The sequence below is a fragment of the Dreissena polymorpha genome, chromosome 5 (assembly GCF_020536995.1).
Source record: "Dreissena polymorpha isolate Duluth1 chromosome 5, UMN_Dpol_1.0, whole genome shotgun sequence".
Taxonomy (NCBI): Eukaryota; Metazoa; Mollusca; class Bivalvia; order Myida; family Dreissenidae; genus Dreissena; species Dreissena polymorpha.
The window spans coordinates 22,278,117-22,301,068 of NC_068359.1; the positions used below are offsets into that span (position 1 = coordinate 22,278,117).

The 22,952-nt window shown below is 36.5% G+C and overlaps 1 protein-coding gene across 4 annotated transcripts in view; it reads left to right on the forward strand.

Annotated features, from left to right (window-relative positions):
- The window catches only part of LOC127881002 (cyclin-dependent kinase 11B-like), a 67,056-nt gene extending 44,761 nt beyond the window's left edge, over positions 1-22,295 (forward strand). For 3 of the 4 annotated variants that reach the window (XM_052428576.1, XM_052428573.1, XM_052428574.1), the window contains 11 exons: positions 1,881-2,015; positions 3,108-3,359; positions 3,975-4,049; positions 8,218-8,375; positions 9,707-9,797; positions 13,029-13,259; positions 15,769-15,890; positions 16,935-17,159; positions 18,139-18,287; positions 18,893-19,082; positions 20,928-22,295. In XM_052428576.1, the coding sequence (XP_052284536.1) occupies positions 1,881-2,015; positions 3,108-3,359; positions 3,975-4,049; positions 8,218-8,375; positions 9,707-9,797; positions 13,029-13,259; positions 15,769-15,890; positions 16,935-17,159; positions 18,139-18,287; positions 18,893-19,082; positions 20,928-21,020 (1,721 nt within the window). In that variant the 3' untranslated portion in view covers positions 21,021-22,295. The remainder of the gene's footprint in view (positions 1-1,880; positions 2,016-3,107; positions 3,360-3,974; positions 4,050-8,217; positions 8,376-9,706; positions 9,798-13,028; positions 13,260-15,768; positions 15,891-16,934; positions 17,160-18,138; positions 18,288-18,892; positions 19,083-20,927) is intronic. The other variant, XM_052428575.1, reaches the window with a different exon arrangement.
- Positions 22,296-22,952: the final 657 nt, after the last annotated feature.

The window sequence follows — 22,952 nt, forward strand, 5'->3', positions numbered from 1 at the left end:
ATCTGATCTTTACCAAACTTGGTCAGAAGATGTATCTAGACAATATCTAGGTCGAGTTTGTATATGAGTCATGTCGGGTCAAAAACTAGGTCACGGGGTCACTTAGTGCATTTCAAGGGTTTAGCATGGTAAAATGCTCATAACTATCAAAGCGTTGGCTATAACTTTTGCAATATTGAAGATAGAAACTTGATATTTGGCATGCATGTGTATCTCATGAAGCTGCACATTTTGAATGGTAGAAGTGCAAGGTCATGGTCATCCTTCAAGGTCAAAGTTAAAAAAACAAAACATTTTCAAAGCGGCGTTCTCATGAAGCTGCACATTTTGAGTGGTGGAAGTTCAAGGTCATCCTTCAAGGTCAAAGGTAAAAAAATAAATATTTTTTTTATTTCAAAGCGGCGCAATAGGGGGCATTGTGTTTCTGACGAACACATCTCTAGTTTTCATTTGGCCCACTAAAATTGTATTTGAGATTTTTTTTAAATTTCCTATTGTCCTATTTAACCCATAAAATTGAGGAATAATATATTTTCCCATTTTCCTATGTTAGTATATTGTTGTACTACAAATACAAGGATTGCTGGATTTATTCCCCACCTGGCCACATAACTTGTATGGTTATTGATGACAAAATTCTTGTCTATGACCAGTATCTCCTCACCTCTAAGTAAGGCACTTGTCAGTTACTCGCATAAGTATGTGCTCTTATGTTTAGTATTGTTAAAACAGTTTACCCTAAAAAGACTAAACAAGAAACTGTCGGAGACGGGTGATGCTCCCCAAAGTTTTTTTTTGTCACAATATTGCACTATATATTCAGATAAAAGGAAACGTCTTGATGGCACAGTAGTTGGGGTGACAAGAATTTTTTTTTTTTAATTTCAAAGGGCCATAACTCTGTGAAAAATCATCCGACCAGAACCCGCTGATAATATGCACATCTCCTCTTGGTAGTGAAGCTACCCATAAAGTTTCATTGAATTCCAGTCATTAGTTGCTGAGAAATAGCCCGGACAAGAATTGCACTATATGTACAGTTAATTGAAAATTTCAAAGGGCCATAACTCTGTGAAAAATCATCCGACCAGAACCCGCTGATAATATGCACATCTCCTCTTGGTAGTGAAGCTTCTCATAAAGTTTCATTGAATTCCGGTCATTAGTTGCTGAGAAATAGCCCGGACAAGAATTGCACTATATGTACAGTTAATGGAAAATTTCAAAGGGCCATAACTCTGTGAAAAATCATCCGACCAGAACCCACTTATATACACATCTCCTCTTGGTAGTGAAGCTTCCCATAAAGTGTCATTGAATTCCGGTCATTAGTTGCTGAGAAATAGCCCGGACAAAAATTGTGTTCGGACGGCCACACGGCCGGATACACGGACGGACACATGGACGGACAGACAAAGCGGCGACTATATGCTCCCCCCAAAATTTTTGGGGGGAGCATAAAAATGCAGAAAACATACACTAAAAACAAACTATCCTATTATTGTGATAATATTTGTTATAAAATCAAATTATGTCTCTGAAGTCAAAACTGGCCATACCAAAAGGGAACATGGTTGATATAGACTACATTAACGAAATAACTTTTCCTAAAAGACATTTTCAGGTGAGTAATGTTTGGTCCTTTTGTTTGTCATGTAATTTATTCATCACGGATGACACTTTCCTCTTGTATAGCATTTTTCATTTATAGGAAGTCTCTTCTTAGTCAAAGTCCAGTTAAAACAGAAAGTGTTGTCCATGATTACCCTGTGAATATTGCACAGGATTTAATCAATTAATTCATTCATAAATTAATTGATTCATCAATTCATTAATTCATCAATTCATTAATTCATAAATTCATTAATTCATCAATTTAGTTCGTAACCGCAAGGAGAGGGCCATGGAAAAAGATCGTCAGAGGCATGGAGAGAGGAGTCGGTCACACAGTCGCGAGTGGAAGGACGGGGGTAGAGATGTTAGACCTCGGGGGTCAAGAGACGTCTCTGAACAATGTATGTATCATGTAGTGTTTATAGACATATCTGAGCAATGTATGTATCATGTATAGACGTCCCTGAACGATGTATGTATCAAGGTTGTGTTTAGGGTATGTATGTACCAAAGTCATCAATTTTTTAGCGGCAAACAAATTATATTTTTTTTATATCATTGACATTTGAGCCTTGCTCTGGGTAACGGGGCTAAACCCATTACCACTTTTATATGTATTTTAAGGCATTTGTAGTCCCTTAGGAAGTTACATTTAATTAAATACCTTTCTTACTAAATTCAAGTTTTAAAGGCTTTATTTCCAACTCTTAGTTACTGATGCATGGTTCATACAGGCCATGGTCAATAAAATTACAGGACTTTTCCAGGACTTTTCCAGGACTTTTTTTGTTTTTTCAAGGACTTTTTCAAATAACTCAAATACAAAATAAATGGCCATATTAACCATTTATAATACAATATATAGATAACATAGTAAAAAACCAGCTTAATTTTTATAATTTTACCTTTAACAAGAAGTTTCTAGTTTCCAAATATTACTGTGAACTTTAAAAAGCTATTCTAGATTTTCTGATGACTTGTATGATTGGAAGGGAGACAAGAAGGCAAGTGTGTGTGTTAAGTGTCATCCTTGATAAGCCTGTGTTGTACGCACAGTTTTGCTCCAATGCTGGATTTTCAATAAGAAGAGACTTCCTTTAAACGAAAAAATACCATAAAAGTGGAAACTTTTTGTCCATGATTAGCCTGTGTGGACTGCACAGGCTTATCTGTAAACCCAGTGCAAGGCTCATTTTTAGCTCATAGCCAGCTCGTCATCCGCCGTCCGCCGGCGTAGTGCTAAAACTTTGACATTTTGATCTAAAATCAAAGTGCTTCCACCTACAACTTTGAAACTTCATATGTGGATGCACCTTGATGAGTTCTACATGCCACACCTATTTTGGGGTCCCTAAGTCAAAGGTCAATGTCAATGTGAGCTTTACAAAAAAATAAAAAAATATTCTGACAGGCTTTCATTTATTAAAAAATGCACCCGCAGCCAACGTTGGCACCTGTTATGCAGTGCTCTTGTTGATGTTATAATTTTTCAGCTGAAGGGAGGAGAGAGAGCAAACGTGCCTCCACAGAGGTTCAACAGAGGACGCAGCAGTCTCCTCCACCGGACAGTGTGGAATGGAGCGGAAAACGAGAGAAGGTGGAAAGCGAGACCGAGTCACGCAAGACGAGAACAGTAACCATGGAGACTGAGGAGCAGCATTCGGCGTCTGAAGACGACTCGGATGATTCTGCTGATAGTGATTCGGGATCGGGTGGGTCATACTTCGACAAACACTTCAACTTAAGTAGGTTGTAGGTTGTGTTGAGTGTTTGGTGTGTTTTCAGTAAATGGGAAATTGATCTTGGGGGGCTGAAGAAAACAGATGTTATTTGTGATAACATATGTCAGAGTTATTTTTACATACCAAAAATAATTCTCTTTTGAAAATACAAGATGTACACAAATTAAATAGATTTCAATGATATGAAAACATATTGCAATTGGTTGGCCAGTGAACATCAGTCCAGTAATGCGACCAGCTGTCATCTGATTCACAAAAGAAACTACTGGAAATGTGTTTGTGGGTATTATATTGGTTCAATGCCGATTATCAGCTAAATTACTTCACTTGTTTTGTTGAGATCTGGCTTTTCTAGTTGTTTCTGTGCTTTATGTTTATCAGTTTTCATCCAAGTCTTTACTATTCTTAACTATTAACTTTACTATTTATTCTATACTTCATGACTATTTTATAGTAATAATACCTTGGGAAAACTCATTACCAGTTAAAATGATTGTTTGATTGTGTCCCTTCAGTAATTGAAATTGATATTTATATTTTAAACAGATTTCACTTACTGAAATCCATTAGCTTTTGTATAAGATCTTTGACGGAGAACTCTTGTAATTCTTTCTCCAGAGAACAGTGATACAGGCAGTGAAGGGAGCAGTGTCAAGTCTGGACAAAGTGAACATGGGGAGAAACAACAGATAGGTAGCATTGATTTTTAGCTCTGTTGTTTTTGGAGAAACCCGATGTATTGTCATAGCAAGCTCATCGTCCGCCGTCTGCCATCCGCGTCGTGCTAAAACCTTAACATAGGCTCTAAAATCAAAGTGCTTCCACATACAACTTTAAAAAGTCATATGAAGATGCACCTTCATGAGTTCTACATGCCACACCCATTTTTGGGTCACTAGTTCAAAGGTCAAGGTCACTTCTGACGAGCTTTCATTTATTCAAAACTGCTTCCACAGCCGAGCCTTGGCACCCTCTAAGTGGTTCTCTTGTTAGTCTTTATATATTAACCTGTGCCTTAAGATTGGGTAAAATAGCGGGATACAACATGAAATTGGGGAAGATGAAGCATCATTAATATAATTATAAGTAACAGTATTCCAATTTTGTTTATAAGTGCATGTTTAATTGCATTTTTGAATTTATATCATTAAGTTCTACATAGTTATATTGCTGTATAAGAAACTCAATAAACCATTTAGAGTATTGGAAAAGCTTGGCATCTTTTTGGGGAAAACTGGTCAGATCTTTGGGAAAAAATGTTATTTTTCCATTTGGAAGCAGCCTGTTAAGAGTCTGTATTTTGGGACAAAAAATAAATGGGTGTGAATGCTCCATAGCTGCTGGTTCAATTATGAAGTTTTCCACCAATGGCATGTGCAAAGTAGCCCCAGTCTGAGACTAGTGGACATATTGCATGAGGGTAAATAATTGTCCCAGTAGTGGACATATTGCATGAGGGTAAATAATTGTCCCAGATACATTGAAAGCTAGTTGGATAAAGCGGTTCATCCATGTAAAGATTTATTGATAATTAAATTGTTTTATTCAATGCTTACACTGTATGGGGGAAACACATTTTAAATTTAAATGGTAATATAAATCAAGCCATACATGCCATACGTCCCGGATTGTCCCGGAAATGAAGAACGTGTCCCGCAGTCCCAGAAATCTGTCAAATGTTCCGGATTTTTCACAAACCATATATACATGTACATCATCTTAGGCTTAACTGCACCTCGAATCTGTGTTCCCACTACCGGTAAGTTACGTGTCAAAATCAATCAATTAACAGGGGTCCTGTTATCATATCGATTGTCTCACGTTCGCAGTCAAACCGAAATGGCGGAATTGTTGAATGTGGTTATTAATTGTCTTAAATACGTGTATACTGATTTTATGGCAGTTTGTTGTCGCATGCTTTGAATGAGCGACAACACTCCTAAGCAGTCATACCTGTACCTGCAGTAAGATCATGCAGACAACGAGTGACGTAATTTTCATACACGTGTGATTTTATTGCAGTTTGTTGAATTAATTACGCACACCTGTAAATGTTTAGTTCTTTTCTCAAATGAGCATTATTCAATTTGTAATTCAATTTTATTATTCAATTTGTTATCGGAAACATGCTTCCGAATTTAAATGCTTACACCACATTTACAAATACTAGCGTCAAATAAACCGTGCTTTATCCTTTGTCTCAATAAAAAGCGCGCGAAAATTATGCAGAAATGTAAAACGTTGCATGGAAAGTGTGGGTTTATTTTGTGTTGTATAAAAACATGAACATCACGTCAGGCGATTTTCGCGTGTTCAGTGGAAATAAACGCCCCGATTGGACGTTATTTCAGCACATCTTTAAATAGTAACAAATGCCCTACGAAGTTTTTATGCGGCCGTGGATACGCACACGTGTTTCATGCAGATGAAGTGACATGTACACAAAAGCAATTTGGTGCTCTTTTCTAACACAAAAAACAGTTGGCTTGTATCTACATGTAGTAACGGAAGTGGTAATGTTTAATTTGACGTTTTATAGATCTAGTGTATTTTGGATAGGCTTTGGAACTTAGCAATTTACGATGTGAAAAAAATGCGTACCCAAGATGCTTATATGTCTATATATATCGCTTTATGTATACATGTCCTGAAAAATCGACAAAAGTACCAGAAAATTTAGCTCAATGTTTCGGAATTGGTCTGGAAATTTATGGCATGTTTGATCAAGCAGATGTTGAGAAACTTAAAATACCATCAATATTTTATAGAACAGATTCTACAAGCCTGGTCTACAAAGACCAAGCTTAAATCTACAAGACCAGGTCTTAAATTTACAAAGTGAAAGTATTTCAAAGCTATGGTGCTTGTTATGTTCCAAACAAAATTTGTTTTGTATCATGATTCGCAATTCCCACCAGAAATGTTAAACTTTTTTGCATTCCCAAAACATGTGTTTTGAAGTATCTGTACTTGCCAAACAAAAATTGCACATGTTTGACTCTACAAGTTTACACTTAAACAGGTATAAATAATTTGGAATTATGTTAGTGATGTATTTATACTGGAAAGTTCTGAGTTTTGTGTTTACTGTTTGTGACAAGACTTGACAGAAATGGTTGGTGTTGTCTATTGTTCTTGTGTAAAGCAGTTTTTAGCGAGGCTGTTTTCGGAGAAAACCCGAGCTATTGTCATAGCCAGCTCGCTGTCCGACGTCCATCGTGCGCCGTAGGCGTTGTGCTTAAACCATAACATTGGCCATAACTTTTTTAATATTGAAGATAGCTTCTTGATATTTGACATGCATGTGTATCTCATGGAGCTGCACATTTCGAGTGGTAAAATTTTAAGGTGAACATCATACTTCAAGGTCTAGGGTCGAAAAAACAAAGTCAAGGGAATTAATAAGCTTTAAATGGACATAGTTATCTGACCTGCCCACATATATATTTTTGTTAAATAAATCAAAGTGGCGCAGTAGGCGGCATTGTGTTTCTGACAAACACATTGTGGTAAAAGGTCAAGGTCTTCCTTTAAGGTCTACAGTAAAAAATACAGATTTTAGGGAAGTAATAAGCTTTACAAACGGAGAAAATTATTCAATATTGAACATAGCCACTTTATATATTTGGCATGCATGTGTTTCTCATGGAGCTGCACATTTTGAGTGGTGAATCTACAGTCACAGTAGTGGCTTTTAATTATTTGCTACTAAAAATAGAGATTTGTTACAACAATTATTTTCAAGGGAAATAATTTATATAATAATAAATCTCATATTATATATTTCCTTACCAAGAATTGAAGTTCTTTTCACAGTTACTGTACAGATTTATTATTTTGATTATTTATAACCCAAATGATTGATTTGTCAAAGTTTTTTTTTTAATGATATAATTATAATTCATTTGATGTTCATTACATACCTGTGGACTTATGTCCATAGATACATGATCAACTCTGGCTATGATCTCTTTTAAACCACAGGCCTTGGTTGTCAGTGGTGTCTGACATGGTCATAATTGACTGTGAGGCCCTTCACCACCCCCCCCCCCCCCAAGTTGGATTGGACAAAATTTAAGGGAAGTAATAACCTTTAAAGGGAGATGATTTCTAAACCTGCCAAATGATAAATAGAAATTTTATTTCAATGCGGCGCAGTAGGGGGCATTGTGTTTCCGGGACCCGTCTTATCAAACATTCTCACCTTAAGATGCAATTTTTGAAGCGCCATATATACGTTATCGTCAAATTTATAATTACTTTTGTTGAACATTTCCATTCATTTCCAAATAAGCTGTCAAATATCTAATATATTAGAAACATACAGATCATAATCACTTTTATTTTAAAAATTACAGAATTCAATCGTAAGTTTACAATGTCGTACGATCTTTGATAAGACAGACCCCTGACAAACACATCTCACTACGTCAAAGGTCAAGGTCACTGTGACCTCTAAAAAAATATTCTGACAAGCTTTCGCAGCCGAGCGTGGCACCCGTTATGTGGTGCTCTTGTTTCCACTTTGCTACACATTTAATTTGCATAGGTTTATTAGCATTAAGAAGGCGTTTGTACACTAATTTGCATATTTTAGTTTTAACTGTTATATGTTAAAGTGGACAGTGTCGTCCCTGATTACTTTGTGGGAATTATACATGCTAATCTGAGACAACACTTTACACACATGCATTAAAGGCAGTTTTCTCCAGAGCTAAACTCATTCTGTTTAACTGAAATGTTTAGTTAACATCCATTTTCCCAGCCAAGTGCAAAGTTGATACGACACATTACACACATGCAATAAGGCCTGTTTCCCTAGAACAAGGCTTATTTGTTAATTTCAAATTCAAATTCACAGCCAAGTCCAAGTTTGACGACCAGTCGGAACCAGAGAGTGAGACGGAGTCTGTGCACCTGAATGATCACCATAGCGACGGTGACTTCCTCACAGAGACCCCGCCAATGTCTCCAGTGGAGCTGAAACCAGATCTGCCACCCTACTATCCTGCCATTCAGGTGAGAACTGCCACCCTACTATCCTGCCATACAGGTGAGAGAGTACAACTAGCCCCCATTGCCACTTTTTATCCGCTGCCAAAGGCAGAGGGATTTAGAAATGCTGTTTCCATTAGTCCGTCCGTCTGTCAGTCCTTCCGTCTGCCTGTAACAAAATTTATTTTTAGCGGGGATATCATTTCAATGAATTTGCTTGTTTTCCTTATATAAGTGACTGTTATAGGGTAACATCCCCTATAAAATTGTGTTCATGTGTTGAAGGAAAATTAAACCCAAAAAGTATCGAATGACATCATCTTATAAACAAACAAAAATTATTTCATGTGCTTGTTTTTACCATAGTATTAATCAATATGTGTGACTTGGATCATATGCACAATCATAATTTAATATAAAAAATTATTTGAATCTCTGGATATTTAGTGTTTAATTGTATGTTTACATTAAAAAATAATTTTATGTAGATATTACCTAAAATGTTTATTTCTAACTTTAAGTTAACAGAAAGTATTTGCTTAACCCTTTCCCACTCAGAAGCAAAGTGAAAATGGCTATGTGCAAACAGCATAAAACCAGAACAGCATGCAAGTAACTCGCAGACTGTTCAGGTTTTATGCTGTTTGCTGCTCATCAATATCTAAGGTTTGGAAATGAAGCCTTTAAAACTTGAATATATTAAGAAAGGACTTAAATTAAATTTTATTTTCTAAGGGACTTCAAATGCGTCAAAATGCGTTTCTGAGCGGTAAAGGGTTAAGCAATACAATTGTGATATGAAAGTTTCACTTGACTTCAAAAGTAGCCTCTCTCTGGGAAAACGGGGCTTAAAGCATGTGAGTAAAGTGTGGTCCCAGTTTAAACCTTTGCATGCTGGGAAATTTGTCGTCTGCTAAAATATTGTCTGCTAAATTTCTAAAATTAGCAATTTTCTTCGATTTTTTTCCAAAGAATACTATCAGAATAGCAAACAGTTTGGATCCTGATGAGACGCCACGTTCTGTGGTGTCTCATCTGGATCCAACCTGTTTGCAAAGGCCTTCAAAATCCGGTTCCAGCGCTCAAAGGGTTAATCTGCGCAGTCTTTAGATGCTAATCAGGGACAAGACTTTCTGCTTTAATGGAATATTATGTTCAAAGAAGGTCTCTTCTAACCCAACGTCAAGTCTAAGCAGAAAGTGTGGTCCCTGATTAACCTGTGCGGGCTGCACAGGTAAGTTTGGGACGACACTTTGGGCACATGATTTTCCCCAGAATGAGGCTCGAATAAATCTCCTAAGGAACCTTGTGAACTCCGACCCTGGTCCCATGTGTTCAGGTTTTGCCATTTTCAGGGTTGCCGGAGTGTCGAAGAGTTTAGCTGCTTGAATCGAATCGAGGAAGGAACATACGGGGTTGTGTATAGGGCACGGGACAAGAAAACTGGTACGTCATGACTTCACAAGTCTTGTATACCCCCGGTAAATAATAAACAGTAACGGACAGGTATATTTGATGTTTGTTAGTCAGTTAATGTTTTAAATGATTGCGCAATTGCTTACGTGATTTTTGCTTGTTAAGCAATAGTTTGGGTGATATTCATATTATTTATACGTAATACCTGTAAGTATAAACTGTCAAATGGTGCGGAGTTATTTCAAGAATAATTATTTAAAGTGTCTTATATGCACTGAGCTTGCTCTTATTGCAAATAAGGTCGATTTACAAGAGTTATGTCTCATTGCGTTAAGATTGTTGCTTTAATAATGCACATGACCTTTCATTACAGGTTCTATTTTTGCATAAAACATACATCGAGTTATTTGCAATTATGTATGAGATTTTCTTTTATCACAAAGTTACGTCATATTGGATCAATTTAAAGGCCAAGCTACCTCCCTGTAAACGTTTGTTTTGGGGAAAATTATTATATCAGCAATTTTTTTTCCTTCTTTATAAAGTAACTGTAAAAGGTACTTTCTCGATTAAGGAAAAATAAGAAAAATTCCCAATTGCAGTCTGAAAAATTCCCATAAGGAAGGAAAGTTGCGTCAATTAAGTTTCAAAATTGCACTATATGCAAGTGAACAAATGAAATAAGCACTGGAACTGAACTTTTCAAGCCATAAGGGATGAAAAAGAATATTTATATGCGTTTGTGCAGTTAAGAAATAAAGGAATTAAAAATACCCATAATTGGATATATGAAAATTTCGCGACACATGTTTTCCCAATGCCAGGTTTTTCACGCTAATTTTTCCCAATTGGCATGGTACTGGTACCTTTCACAATTTGGCCAAACAAAATCGCAAAATACTTTGCTCCCATTGAAGAATAAGATTGTGGATTTAAACATACACAGAATAACTACCAATTGTTCATGACATTTTTGCTTCGAACAAATAGTAACCTGCAATTGCAGATGTGATTTTGCTTCAAACACATAGTTACCTCCCTTTGCAGATTAGATTTTTTTCTCCAAACACAGCGTTACCTATCATCGCAGATGAGATTTTGCTTCAAACACATAGTTACCTCCCATTGCAGATGAGATTTTTGCTTCAAACACATAGTGACCTCCCTTTGCAGATGAGATTTTGCTTGAAACTTATAGTTATCTTTCATTGCAGATGAGTTTTTTGCTTCAAACACATAGTTACCTCCCATTGCAGATAAGATTTTTGCTTGAAAATTATAGTGATCGTCCATTGCAGATTAAATTTTTTCTCTAAACACAGCGTTACCTTCCATTGCAGATGAGATTTTGCTTTAAACACATAGTTACCTCCCATTGCAGATAAGATTTTTGCTTCAAAATTGTAGTTATCTTCTATTTAAGATGTGATTTTTGCTTCAACCACATAGTTACCTTCCATTGCAGATGACATGTTTGTTTCAAACACATAGTTACCTTCTGTTTCAGATGTGATTTTTTATTCAAACACATAGTAATCTTACATTGCAGATGAGATTTTTGTTTCATATACAGAGTTACCTCCCATTGCAGATGAGACTTTTGCTTCAAACACAAACTAACCTCCGTGTTATCTCCAATTATGTTTGAGATTAAGTTTATATCACAGTTTATTAGTAGGGTTGGCATTGAATACCTATATCGGTATTCGAATATTCGCAAATCCATTCAATCGAATATTCGCATAAAACAGCTGGATTGATTGAACTTCTATTACTCAGTTTCGTTTCCAGTAAGGATATATAATATAAATTGACACAGAAATACAATTGAATATACAATTGTTGTGTTGAGAAATAGAAAGAAAATGTTGCTTAATTGTAAAAACAAACTTTGAAAAAGCCTATTTAGGCAAAAAATAACAGAAATATATCAGAAAAGAGTGAAACTTGTGCTGTGTTAACTTCCATTGTTTTGTAAATTATATCCGTTTGCTGAATACGAGGCTGTTTATTAACGTTACTATCGAATAATTGTATTGCTGTTGTCTAATACTATGACCGATACTGTAATCCGGCACAAATAGAAGGAAAAACATTATGTCATAGAATTGTATTTTAATTTGAAATTTTAAAGTAACGATAGCATGTACATATACGTACAATTCAGAAATACGCGCACAAATAGTATTTCGGCAAATGATCGTTTAATTCGGAGCTATATATGAAAGCAACTCTTTCAACCCTTTTGAATCCACAAAACTTATGGAAGGTTATCACCATAATCATATTCACAATCTTACTAGTACTCACATCACTAGAACACCACTAACACCAAAACTACCAGTAGCAGTAAACTGTTTCATTGATGGCTGTTTGACTTTATTACTAGCACTCTCCAGTGAACCAGGGTGCTTAACAGTGACATGATTCCACAGATCTGTAGTAGACCGCGCATATGTAAAACTTACTTTACACACATTACACGTTGTGGTCTTCTTATCCACAGACAGTCCAAAGTATTTCCATACTTCCGAAGGGGCTGATGGCATTTTCAGATTTAAACTATGATCCTTTATCACAAATAATTGTTCTGCAGTTTTCTACCCATAATTTACTTTTTGAATTTATATCATTTGTTAAATTTGAGTAATTCACATATTCAATGTCTGTTCAAACTGTGATCACAGAAACTAAATTATTATTTGCCAGTCAATTGAAGCCCTTAATTGGCACCTAATAGACAAACAACAATTCGGGCCCTTTCTTAGAGTGTGCATATTGCATTGTGCAATTTGAGTAATTCACACATTTTAATGGCTGTTCATACTGTGATCACAGAAACTTAATTGTTATTATTCGCCAGTCAATTGAAGCCGTTAAATGGCACCCCATTGACAAACAACAGTTCAGGGCCTTTCTTAGAGTGTGTATATTGAATTGCACAATAAACACTGATACGGGCCGCGTTATCAGTTTGACACGAAGAACGTCACATCAAACATGTTAATCCCGAATAATTTCGTAGCGGCTCGCAGGTCATTAATTATTAGGGCAATTACGTTTTTAAAAAAATTGGAATTTGCGAATATCAATTCTGTACTGACCATTCAATAGAATAATTTTGCCATCGCCATTTATTAGTTATGTTCTTTTTGAGATGTGATTATCTATTTAATATGAAGTTACATAATCATTAGAACATATTTACCTCATATCATTTAATTGAAAAATATTCATAGTAACCCCCCCGCCCCATTGCAGATGAGATAGTCGCCTTGAAGCGGCTCAAAATGGAGAAGGAGAAGGAGGGTTTTCCGATCACATCACTACGGGAGATCAACACACTGCTCAAGGCACAGCACCATAATATCGTCACCGTGAGGGAGATCGTTGTTGGTAGCAACATGGACAAGATCTACATTGTCATGGACTACGTGGAACATGACCTCAAGTCCCTCATGACAGAGAGCATGAAGCAGCCATTCCTTGTCGGTGAGAAGCTTTTCCTGGATCTTTAATTTTGGATTTTTTGGCATATACAGACATAAACTTGTGTGGGCATTAGGTGATTGGTTTGTTTTGTACCCAGAATATTATCTTCAATTGTGGCAATTTTAAAATTGTATTTTAATGTCTTCTTTTTAGCTCACCTGAGCACAACGTGCTCATGGTAAGCTTTTGTGATCGCCTTTTGTCCGTCGTGCGTTGTCCGTTGTGCGACATCAACATTTGCCTTGTTCACTCTCTAGAGGCCACATTTATTGTCCAATCTTCATGAAATTTGGTCAGAAGATTGGTTTCAATGATATCTTGGATGAGTTCGAAAATGGTTACGTTTGCTTGAAAAACATGGCTGCCAAGGGGCGCGGCATTTTTCCTTATATGGCTATATATGGCTATAGAAAAATCTTGTTAACACTCTAGAGGCCACATTTATTGTCTGATCTTCATGAAACTTGGTCAAAAGATTCATCCCAATAATATCTTGGACAAGTTCGAAAATGATGCCGGTTGGTTGAAAAACATAGCCGCAAGGGGGCGGGGCATTTTTCCTTATATGGCTTTAGTAAAACCTTGTTAACACTCTTGAGGCCACATTTATTTTCCGATCTTCATAAAACTTGCTCAGAAGATTTGTCCCACTGATATCTTTATTGAGTTCAAAAATGGTAACCTTAGCTTGATAAACATGGCTGCCAAAGGGCGGGTCATTTTTCCTTATATGGCTATAGTAAAATTTTGTTAACACTCTAGAGGCCACATTTATTGTCCAATCTTAATGAACTTTTGTCAGAAGATTCATCCTAATAATATCTTGGACGAGTTCGAAAATGATGCCGGTTGGTTGATAAACATGGCCGCCAGGGGGCGGGGCATTTTTCCTTATATTGCTATAGTAAAACCTTGTTAACACTCTAGAGGCCACATTTATTGTCCAATCTTGATGAAATATGGTACGAAGATTTGTCTTAATGATATCTTGGATGACTTCGAAAATGGTTACGTTTGCTTGAATAACATGGCCGCCAAGGGGCGGGGCATGTTTCCATATATGGCTTTATAATGCTAAAGTGAAATCTTGTTAACACTCTAGAGGCCACATTTATAGTCCGATCTTCATGAAACTCAAGATTCATCCCAATAATATCTTGGAAGAGTTCAAAAATGATGCCGGTTGGTTGAAAAACAGGGGCGGGGCTATTTTCCTTAAATGGCTATAGTAAAACCTTGTTAACACTCTAGAGGTCACATTTATTGTACGATCATCATAAAACTTGGTCAGAAGATTTGTCCCAATGATATCTTGGATGAGTTCGAAAATGGTTTTGGTTGCTTTAAAAACATGGCCACCAGGGGCGGGGCATTTTTCCTTAAATGGCTATATATGGCTATAGTAAAACCTTGTTAACACTATAGAGGTCACATTTATTTTCCGATCATCATGAAACTTGGTTAGAAGATTTGTCCCAATGATATCTTGGATGAGTTCGAAAATGGTTTTGGTTGCTTTAAAAACATGGCCACCAGGGGTGGGGCATTTTTCCTTATATGGCTATATATGGCTATAGTAAAACCTTGTTAACACTCCAGAGGCCACATTTATTGTCCAATCTTCATGAAATTTGGTCAGAAGATTGGTCTCAATGATATCTTGGATGAGTTCGAAAATAATTATGTGTGCTAGAAAAAAATGGCTTCCAAGGGGCGGGGCATTTTTCCTTATATGGCTATAGTAGAATCTTGTTAACACTCTAGAGGCCACATTTATGGTCCGATCTTCATGAAACTTGGTCAGAAGATTCATCCCAATAATATCTTGGATGAGTTCAAAAATGATGCCAGTTGATTGAAAAACATGGCTGCCAGGGGGCGGGGCATTTTTCCTTATATGGCTATAGTAAAACCTCTAGAGGCCACATTTATTTACGATCATCGTGAAACTTGGTCAGAAGATTTGTCCCAATAATATCTTGTTATCTCAGGTGAGAAACTTTGGGCCTTTCATGCCCTCTTATTTACTAAAGTTGGTAAATGCACACACTGATCATATTGCCTTTAAATATATGATGTGTTTTTCACGCTAAAATCATCAATTATGCTTGGTGTCTTTTTATGTTTGTTTGGTTCAAGCTTACTCCTGTTTTACTTTCTTGTGAAATCTTGCAATTTATGAATAAATACAAGCCTCGTCCTATCAGCAATAATCTGGAAATCAATTCTCTATATTTTCTGAGTAGGGAATACTTAAACACTAATTATTTTGAATTGAAATGTAGTTTTTATGTATTCTTTTTCATAATTTTACTTGTACAAGCGCAGCCACAAAAGTTATTTGCCTCCGTTAACTGATAAAATATAACTCTCACTCAGTGGTAAATGAGCGTTAAGTGTCATCCCAGATTAGCCTGTGCATGTAGCACAGGCTAAACGGGAACGATACCTTCCGCTTAGACTATTTCTTCCTTAGCGATCAACATGATTGCACATTTCCCACCTGCAGGTGAGGCCAAGACATTGTTGATGCAGTTGCTACGGGGGGTCAACCATCTCCATGACAACTGGATCATCCACCGTGACCTCAAGACCTCCAACCTACTCCTCAGTCACAAAGGGATCCTCAAGGTAGACTTTATGCTAAAGGGCCTGATTTTTACGACCAATGTCAGAATGCAATTAAAGAAAAGTACCACAAATGTTCATCCTGTGAAGCCTGTGTTTCATGTGTAATAACTGTTTCCTTACAAGCACTAGGTCTTATTTAAAGGGACTGTCAACCGCCATTGACGAAAAAAGAGAAGTTCTAAATCACCGTATTTTTTTACAATTATTAGTGTATATTGATTAAAATATCACGATTGGTATGTTATGTTACTTGAAAAAAGTTGTTAAGTTTCATATTTTCAGTATATTCAGTAATAAATTTTACTGGATATGTCTATCAGGTAACTACCAGTTATCTATATATAACGCGAGTAGATTGATCCTCATTGTCATGTGGTAAACCCAGGAATGCAAATTGTGCATGTATAGTGAATTGTATATATTTTATATATAAAATGATCAATCTACTTGCTTTATTTATAGTGTGTATATCGTTATGTCACCTATTTTATCGATGTACTTTAGATTTCACATCGCAAATTTTTTTTATCAAATATACTGAAAATATTAACTTTTTTCAAGTAATGTAATATACCAGTCGTGATATTTTAATCAATATAAACTAATAATTGTAAAAAAAAATAGGGTATTTTAAAACTTCTTTTTTCGTCAATCGCAGTTTTCAGTCCCTTTAAAGTTCAAGGGTAAAATTTTGCCATAAAATAGCTTTTCCTGACAATAACTTCATTCATCATGCAATTTTAAAATTAATTTACTGCAAATGTATTGTTAATTAAACAAATGCTACTTTCTCATAGGACCAGTACAAATCTAATGAGAACAAGTGTAAAATCAATGGAGCTTGTCCTAGAGGACAAGTGCCTGAAAATATGTTCTTCAAATCAAATTGGTTGTAAAAATCGAGAAAAAAATGTTTTCCAGATTTGTGGAAAATCACTGAAACCACAGGAGGATGGTCTTTAAATTATCTTCAAGCCTGGCTTTTAAACTATCAAATTAAATTTGCTGTTATAATAGAAAAAATCAACAACTTTGTTATTCTAGATTGGTGACTTTGGCCTAGCCCGCGAATACGGTGAGCCCCTGAAACAGTACACCCCGATAGTGGTGACCCTGTGGTATAGGGCGCCCGAGCTGCTCCTGGGCTGCAAGGAGTACTCTACCCCCATTGACATGTGGTCGGTGGGCTGCATATTTGCAGAGTTCATGACCATGAAGGCCATCTGGCAGGGCACCTCCGATATCGACCAGCTCCAGAAGATATTCAAGGTAGATCTGCTCAGTTTACGACGATAATGACTAGAGAAAAGCACAGGCACGTTTTGTCAAAATTAATGAGGGAAGTCAAAACTAATGGGATAACTTAAAGTATTTCATGTGAAGGCATCCAATCCTTACTCTGAGGTTTGCCTGTGTGGTCCGCTCAAATAAACCTGTGCTACCTTATCAGGGACACTCTCATCGTTTATTGTATGTATCGTGTATAGAAAGTCTCTTGGTAACGTAAATCCAGTTTAGGTGGAAAGTGTGGTTCCTATTAGCCTGTGCAGAAGTGTGGCTAATCTGGGACCACACTTTACCACACGCATTAAGCCCAGTTTTCCCAGAACGGTTCTGCTGGTTTCCCGCTCAGAACCAGAATAGAATCTGAACACTGTGCGAGAAACTTGCTGTTTGCTGCTCATCACAGGCTTATCACGGATGGTTCTTTCGGACTAGACTGGTTTTTCATTTAGAAGAAACCACTTCGAAATGAAAATTCCCATAAGAGCGGAAAATGTCGTCCCTGGTAAGTCTCTGCTGATAGCACAGGCTAAGATATGGTGGCACTTTACCCACATGCATTGAGCCGAGTTTTCCCAGAGGCTCATTATCTCTCCACCCACACTAGGACCTGGGCACACATACAGATCAGATCTAACCTGTACTGATGGAGCTTCCTGGTATGAAAAAGTGCACCTTTAAAAGTCTGTAAAAGTCTAATTGAACCTCATGCTGGAAAACTTAACTAAATGCATGTGCATTAATGTGTTGTCTTAGATTGGCCTATGCACTGCATAAAGGCTTATCATAGAGGGCACTTCTGGGCTACACTGGATTTTCATGAAGAAGAAACATTGTTTAATCAAAATTTCCATTAAAAGCAGTAACTGTGGTCATTTACATGCTAATCTTGGGCAACAGTTTATGCACATGCATTAAGCCTATTTTCCCAGATTGACACTAATATTCTCTCCACCCACACTAGGACCTGGGTACTCCTACAGAGAAGATCTGGCCAGGTCTGATGGAGCTTCCAGGTATGAAGAAGTGCACCTTCACCGAGTACCCATACAACACACTGAGGAACAAGTTTGGACAGTACCTATCCGACCAGGGATTCACTTTGCTCAACAGGTACAAAATTGTCCATTGTCTATTTGCCAATAAACAACAGAGATGTTATTGTTGATTTGTTTGTGGCAAAATGTTCAACTATGCAAGTCCAACTAACAACCAATTTGAGGTGCACAGAATGATCAATAGACTAAAAAAGTTAATTTCATTTTGTTAATTCAAATAGTAAATGTAAAAAAAATTCAAAAAAGCACACACCTCACACTTTTCTCTGTCACTTAGGATTTTTCAAGTTCTTTTTACTATAATGGTATTATTTATATAAATAATCAGTATGTTTCCTTGTTTCAGATAAACAATGAAAAGGAAGACATTATTTCTGATTTTTAATCTGCTCAACCTATCTATCTTGGCATGTTTCACCAGTAGCATCAACATAACTTATGGACCCTTTTTGTTGTTGATTGTGATATCAATTTTATTATACCCAATTAATGCCAGACATCAGTTTGGGTACTACTTTCTGTATGTTTTTCACTGCCCATTCACCAATCATAGATTCTGTTCTTTATCTCTACACAAAAAGATATTTTCTCTATTTCAGTAATTGGTTATGGTTGACATTAAGAAAGTTGATAAAGATTTCTAATATTTCTTGTTCTCAGATTCCTTACATACAACCCAGAGAAACGCATCACAGCTGTAGACGCAATGAAGCATGAGTATTTCCGGGAATCGCCACTTCCGATCGACCCCTCGATGTTTCCAACATGGCCGGCAAAGTCGGAACAAGTCCACAAGCGTGCAAGCTCTCCAAAGCCCCCTTCTGGGGGCAAGGCGTACTCTAAACTCCTTGTAAGTAAATGCGTGTGAAGTTTATGAATAATTGCATGCTTATCGCGGATTAAATGGAGTCTCTGCTTTAATTAACCTGTGATACAGTCCAGGCAAATCAGACAAACGTTTTATCCCCTGTCAAAGGCAGAGGGATATAGTTTTGGCGTTGTCAGTCCGTCAGTCTGTCTCTCACAAACTTTTTAAGGCTTTATCTCATAAATGTAAAAGATATCAACATGAAACTTCATGATTATGGATATTATCAAGGAGAAGTGCAATGTACAAGAATCATAACCCTACACTTTCTTTAATAGAGTAATTGTTCTTTGTTGTTTTGTATGAATTTACTTTTCAGGGCTATAGCTCAGGTTCTATACAAGATTTCAACATGAAACTTTATGGTTGTTTAGATTGCAATTATTGTTCTGCACCCATTAAACCCAAAATTTATTCAGCAGGGGATATCCATTCAATGAATTTGCTTGTTTTTTCTTTAATTAAGGTGTTATAAAGGCCCCTTCCCTTGAAAGAATTTCTTTAAAATGATGAAGTTTTCCCCACATTTTATGTTTAAGTTGGAAAATGTCTTCCCCTTTGATAGTGGTGACGATATATTTTTTCCAACAATCAACAGGAAAATAGGCCTTGCACAAAATATATAGAAAAACACACTTTTTTTTCAAAACTACAATATCAACAGTTGTCACAATTTTTAACAAAAATTTTGAATGGTTCACACATGTTAAAATGGGGGACGCTGCAGAAAACTGTCAAATAATTCAGGATAGCATCATTACTAGACGTTGTAATGGTCTTTCTGTATTAAGAAGTTCAAAGAAAAATACAAGATTAGAAAATAATGTTATCCAATGTATTTATGAACATAAGTAATATTTAATCCAATTAAAAGACTGCACAGTCAATCATTGTATTTAAGGTTTGTTTGATTGATGCTTTCTTTGGATAATTTATTGGCAAAAAAAGTTTATATGTGTATAACAAGTATTCAAGATAAGCTATTTAGCCTATGCCTAGCCGAGCTGTCACAGAAATAAGTGAAAACTCAAATCTGGGTCCTGCAAACACGCAATAAATCCTTATGCTATGGTTGATGAAACTCTGTTAGTGGATAGAGGGCCATATGGCTGCAATGGCAATGTTCATGTTATTTAAGTTTCATTTGTCAAAATATTGTGGTTTGTTATAACAAAATAAGTGGAAACTAAAGTTCTGTTCAACAACAATGAACCTGTTGTGTCTGTGTCAGCTGCTTGCTCTGTAAACAAAATTTAATGATTCAGACAATGTTTTACAGTATTGTTAAGCCTCATTTAACCTCTGAGTGATACCTGTCCAAACTGATATGTCATATTGAAAAATGATGGCACTGTAGACCAGGGCTTGACACTAACTTCTACAGATTGGTGTCCACAGGAAACCCTGCCTATTAAAATTAGAGCAAAATCCTGGGTAAAACTGGTGTCCCTCACCAAAATTTGGTGGTCTCTGGTTCCCAGGCCACTGTTAGTGTAGAGGCCTTTAGACAAAAGGGGTTAAATCCCTATGCGTAAAGCATTGTCCCAGATTAGCCTGTGCAGTCCACAGGCTTATCAGGGACAACACTTTATCCAGTTTAGGCAGAATCTCTAGTTCTTGATGAGCCTGTGCAGACTGTAATGCAAATGCATCAAGCCGTGTTTTTCCATATTTACAATGCATTAAGCCCTGTTTTTCCATATTTACAATGCATTAAGCCCTGTTTTCCATATTTACAATGCATTAAGCCCTGTTTTTCCATATTTACAATGCATTAAGCCCTGTTTGTCCAGAAAAAAAGAGACTCATATTTACTCATGTTCACAGGATGATGGGGACGATGCAATCACTGGTTTCCAGTTCAGAGAGGCAGCCAAAGGAGTCTCAGCCACTGGAATGGGATTCAGCCTCAAGTTCTGAAAAGGGAGGCTGCTCTTGACAATGTGAAAATGGAGACATATGAAGATATTGTTAAAGGGAGGCTTGACAATACTGTTAAAGGGAGGCTTGACAATTGAGACCAATTTAGATAGTGTGTAAAGGGAGGCTACCCTTGACAATGTGAAAAATTTAGGCCATTGTAGATATTGTTTAAAGAGAAGCTAATCTGGACACTGTGGAAAAAAGACTAATCTATATACTGTATTAAGGGAGGTCACTCTGAATAATGTCTAGACTTTGTGGCCATGGAGACCATGTAGATACTGTGTAAAGGGAGGCTACTCCAGACAATGTGAAAATGGAGACCAATGTAGTGTGAAAAGGGAGGTTACTATGGACACTGCAAATGGACACCAATGATGGGAGGCTACTCAAGAAGCAGTTAATGTAGTTGATACTCTAGATTGTGGTGAAGGCACTTGTGTCATAGAACACACAGTGAAAATATACTACTGTATATAATGGTATGCTAGTAGTAGAGGAGTCAGGTGGTCACTCTAGAATTTTCGTTAAATGAGAGGTGTTTGGAAGAATTAAAAAGGCAGGCTATTATAGATACAGTGAAAAGAGAGTACTATGTGTAAGCAAAAAGGAGGGACAATATGTATACAGTGAAATGAAGGCTACGACACTATGTATACAGTGAAATGAAGGCTACGACACTATGTATACAGTGAAATGAAGGCTACTCTAGAAGTATAAATGGAAAGCAAATCTATGCAGCCAATCGGAAATCATCTGTGCTTAAGACACATCAATTGAAGCATCTACATGTTTTTTTAATAAAAAGTGTATTTGCTGCCTATATGTATTCCGATTTTGCCCCTGTGTTGTCACCGAATCCTCACATAATTGCACTGTGAAAGGTCCTGAGCTGTGATTTACCTAAGCAATTGGTATATTGCACACCCATTCGGACATTGTGTATATATTTTGAAATGTTTTATCATAAGGATTGCAGAACAAATTGTTCAATTAAGTATGTATGCAGTATTTCATGTCAATGACTGAGTGTTCAGCCACATAAGTTTCAAATGTTTGTAAAATAAAAAATAATCACAAAACTGATTCTATACTATTTTCTATAGCATGTTTTAAATATTAGTTAAAAATATTTGGAATTACTTATGTGAACATATTAATGGCACAAATTGTGAATGTGTGGAAACACTAAAATAAATTTGTAAAAATAATATGGAAGGTACATTTTGTCATAAAGTGCAAATTAAATTACAAATAAAATATGGAAATTTTGGGTGTTGTTGTATTGAAAGTAGTGTCTGAAGTTATGTTTACATTAATTACTTATAGGCAACAATAGGTTTCACTACTCTTTACAATTTATGGGTCTGAAGCATTGTGGCAGCAATTGTTGAAGAAGCCATGTTACAGCTCACAGTGTACCCAAATTTTTCTGAGCCAACCAGTTTTCATTTGTCCGATTGTGAAAACTGGTAATCAAATAAAATGATTAACTTTAGCATGATGTAAAAGCACTACGGTTGGTATCCACAAAGTAATTGTCCCCTACCGGTTTCACCAGAGGGGACTTATGGTTTGCGCTCTGTCAGTCTGTCCGTCACACTTTTCTGGATGCTACGATAACTTTGAAAGTTCTTAATATTTTTTTATGAAAACTTAAAACATGGATAGATAGCAATATGGACATTATGCGCGTCATTTCATTTTGTTCCTACGTAAAAAATTCTGGTTGCTATGGCAACAAATAGACTAGAAATACTGCTAATGATGGTGGTTTTCTGGATCCTGCGATTACTTAAAAAGTTCTTCATATTTTTTCATGAAACATGGATAGATGGCAGTATGGACATTATGCACGTCATTTAAGTTTGTTCCTGCGTGAAAAATTCTGGTTGAATGGCAACAAATAAAAAAAATCTGGCCATGGCG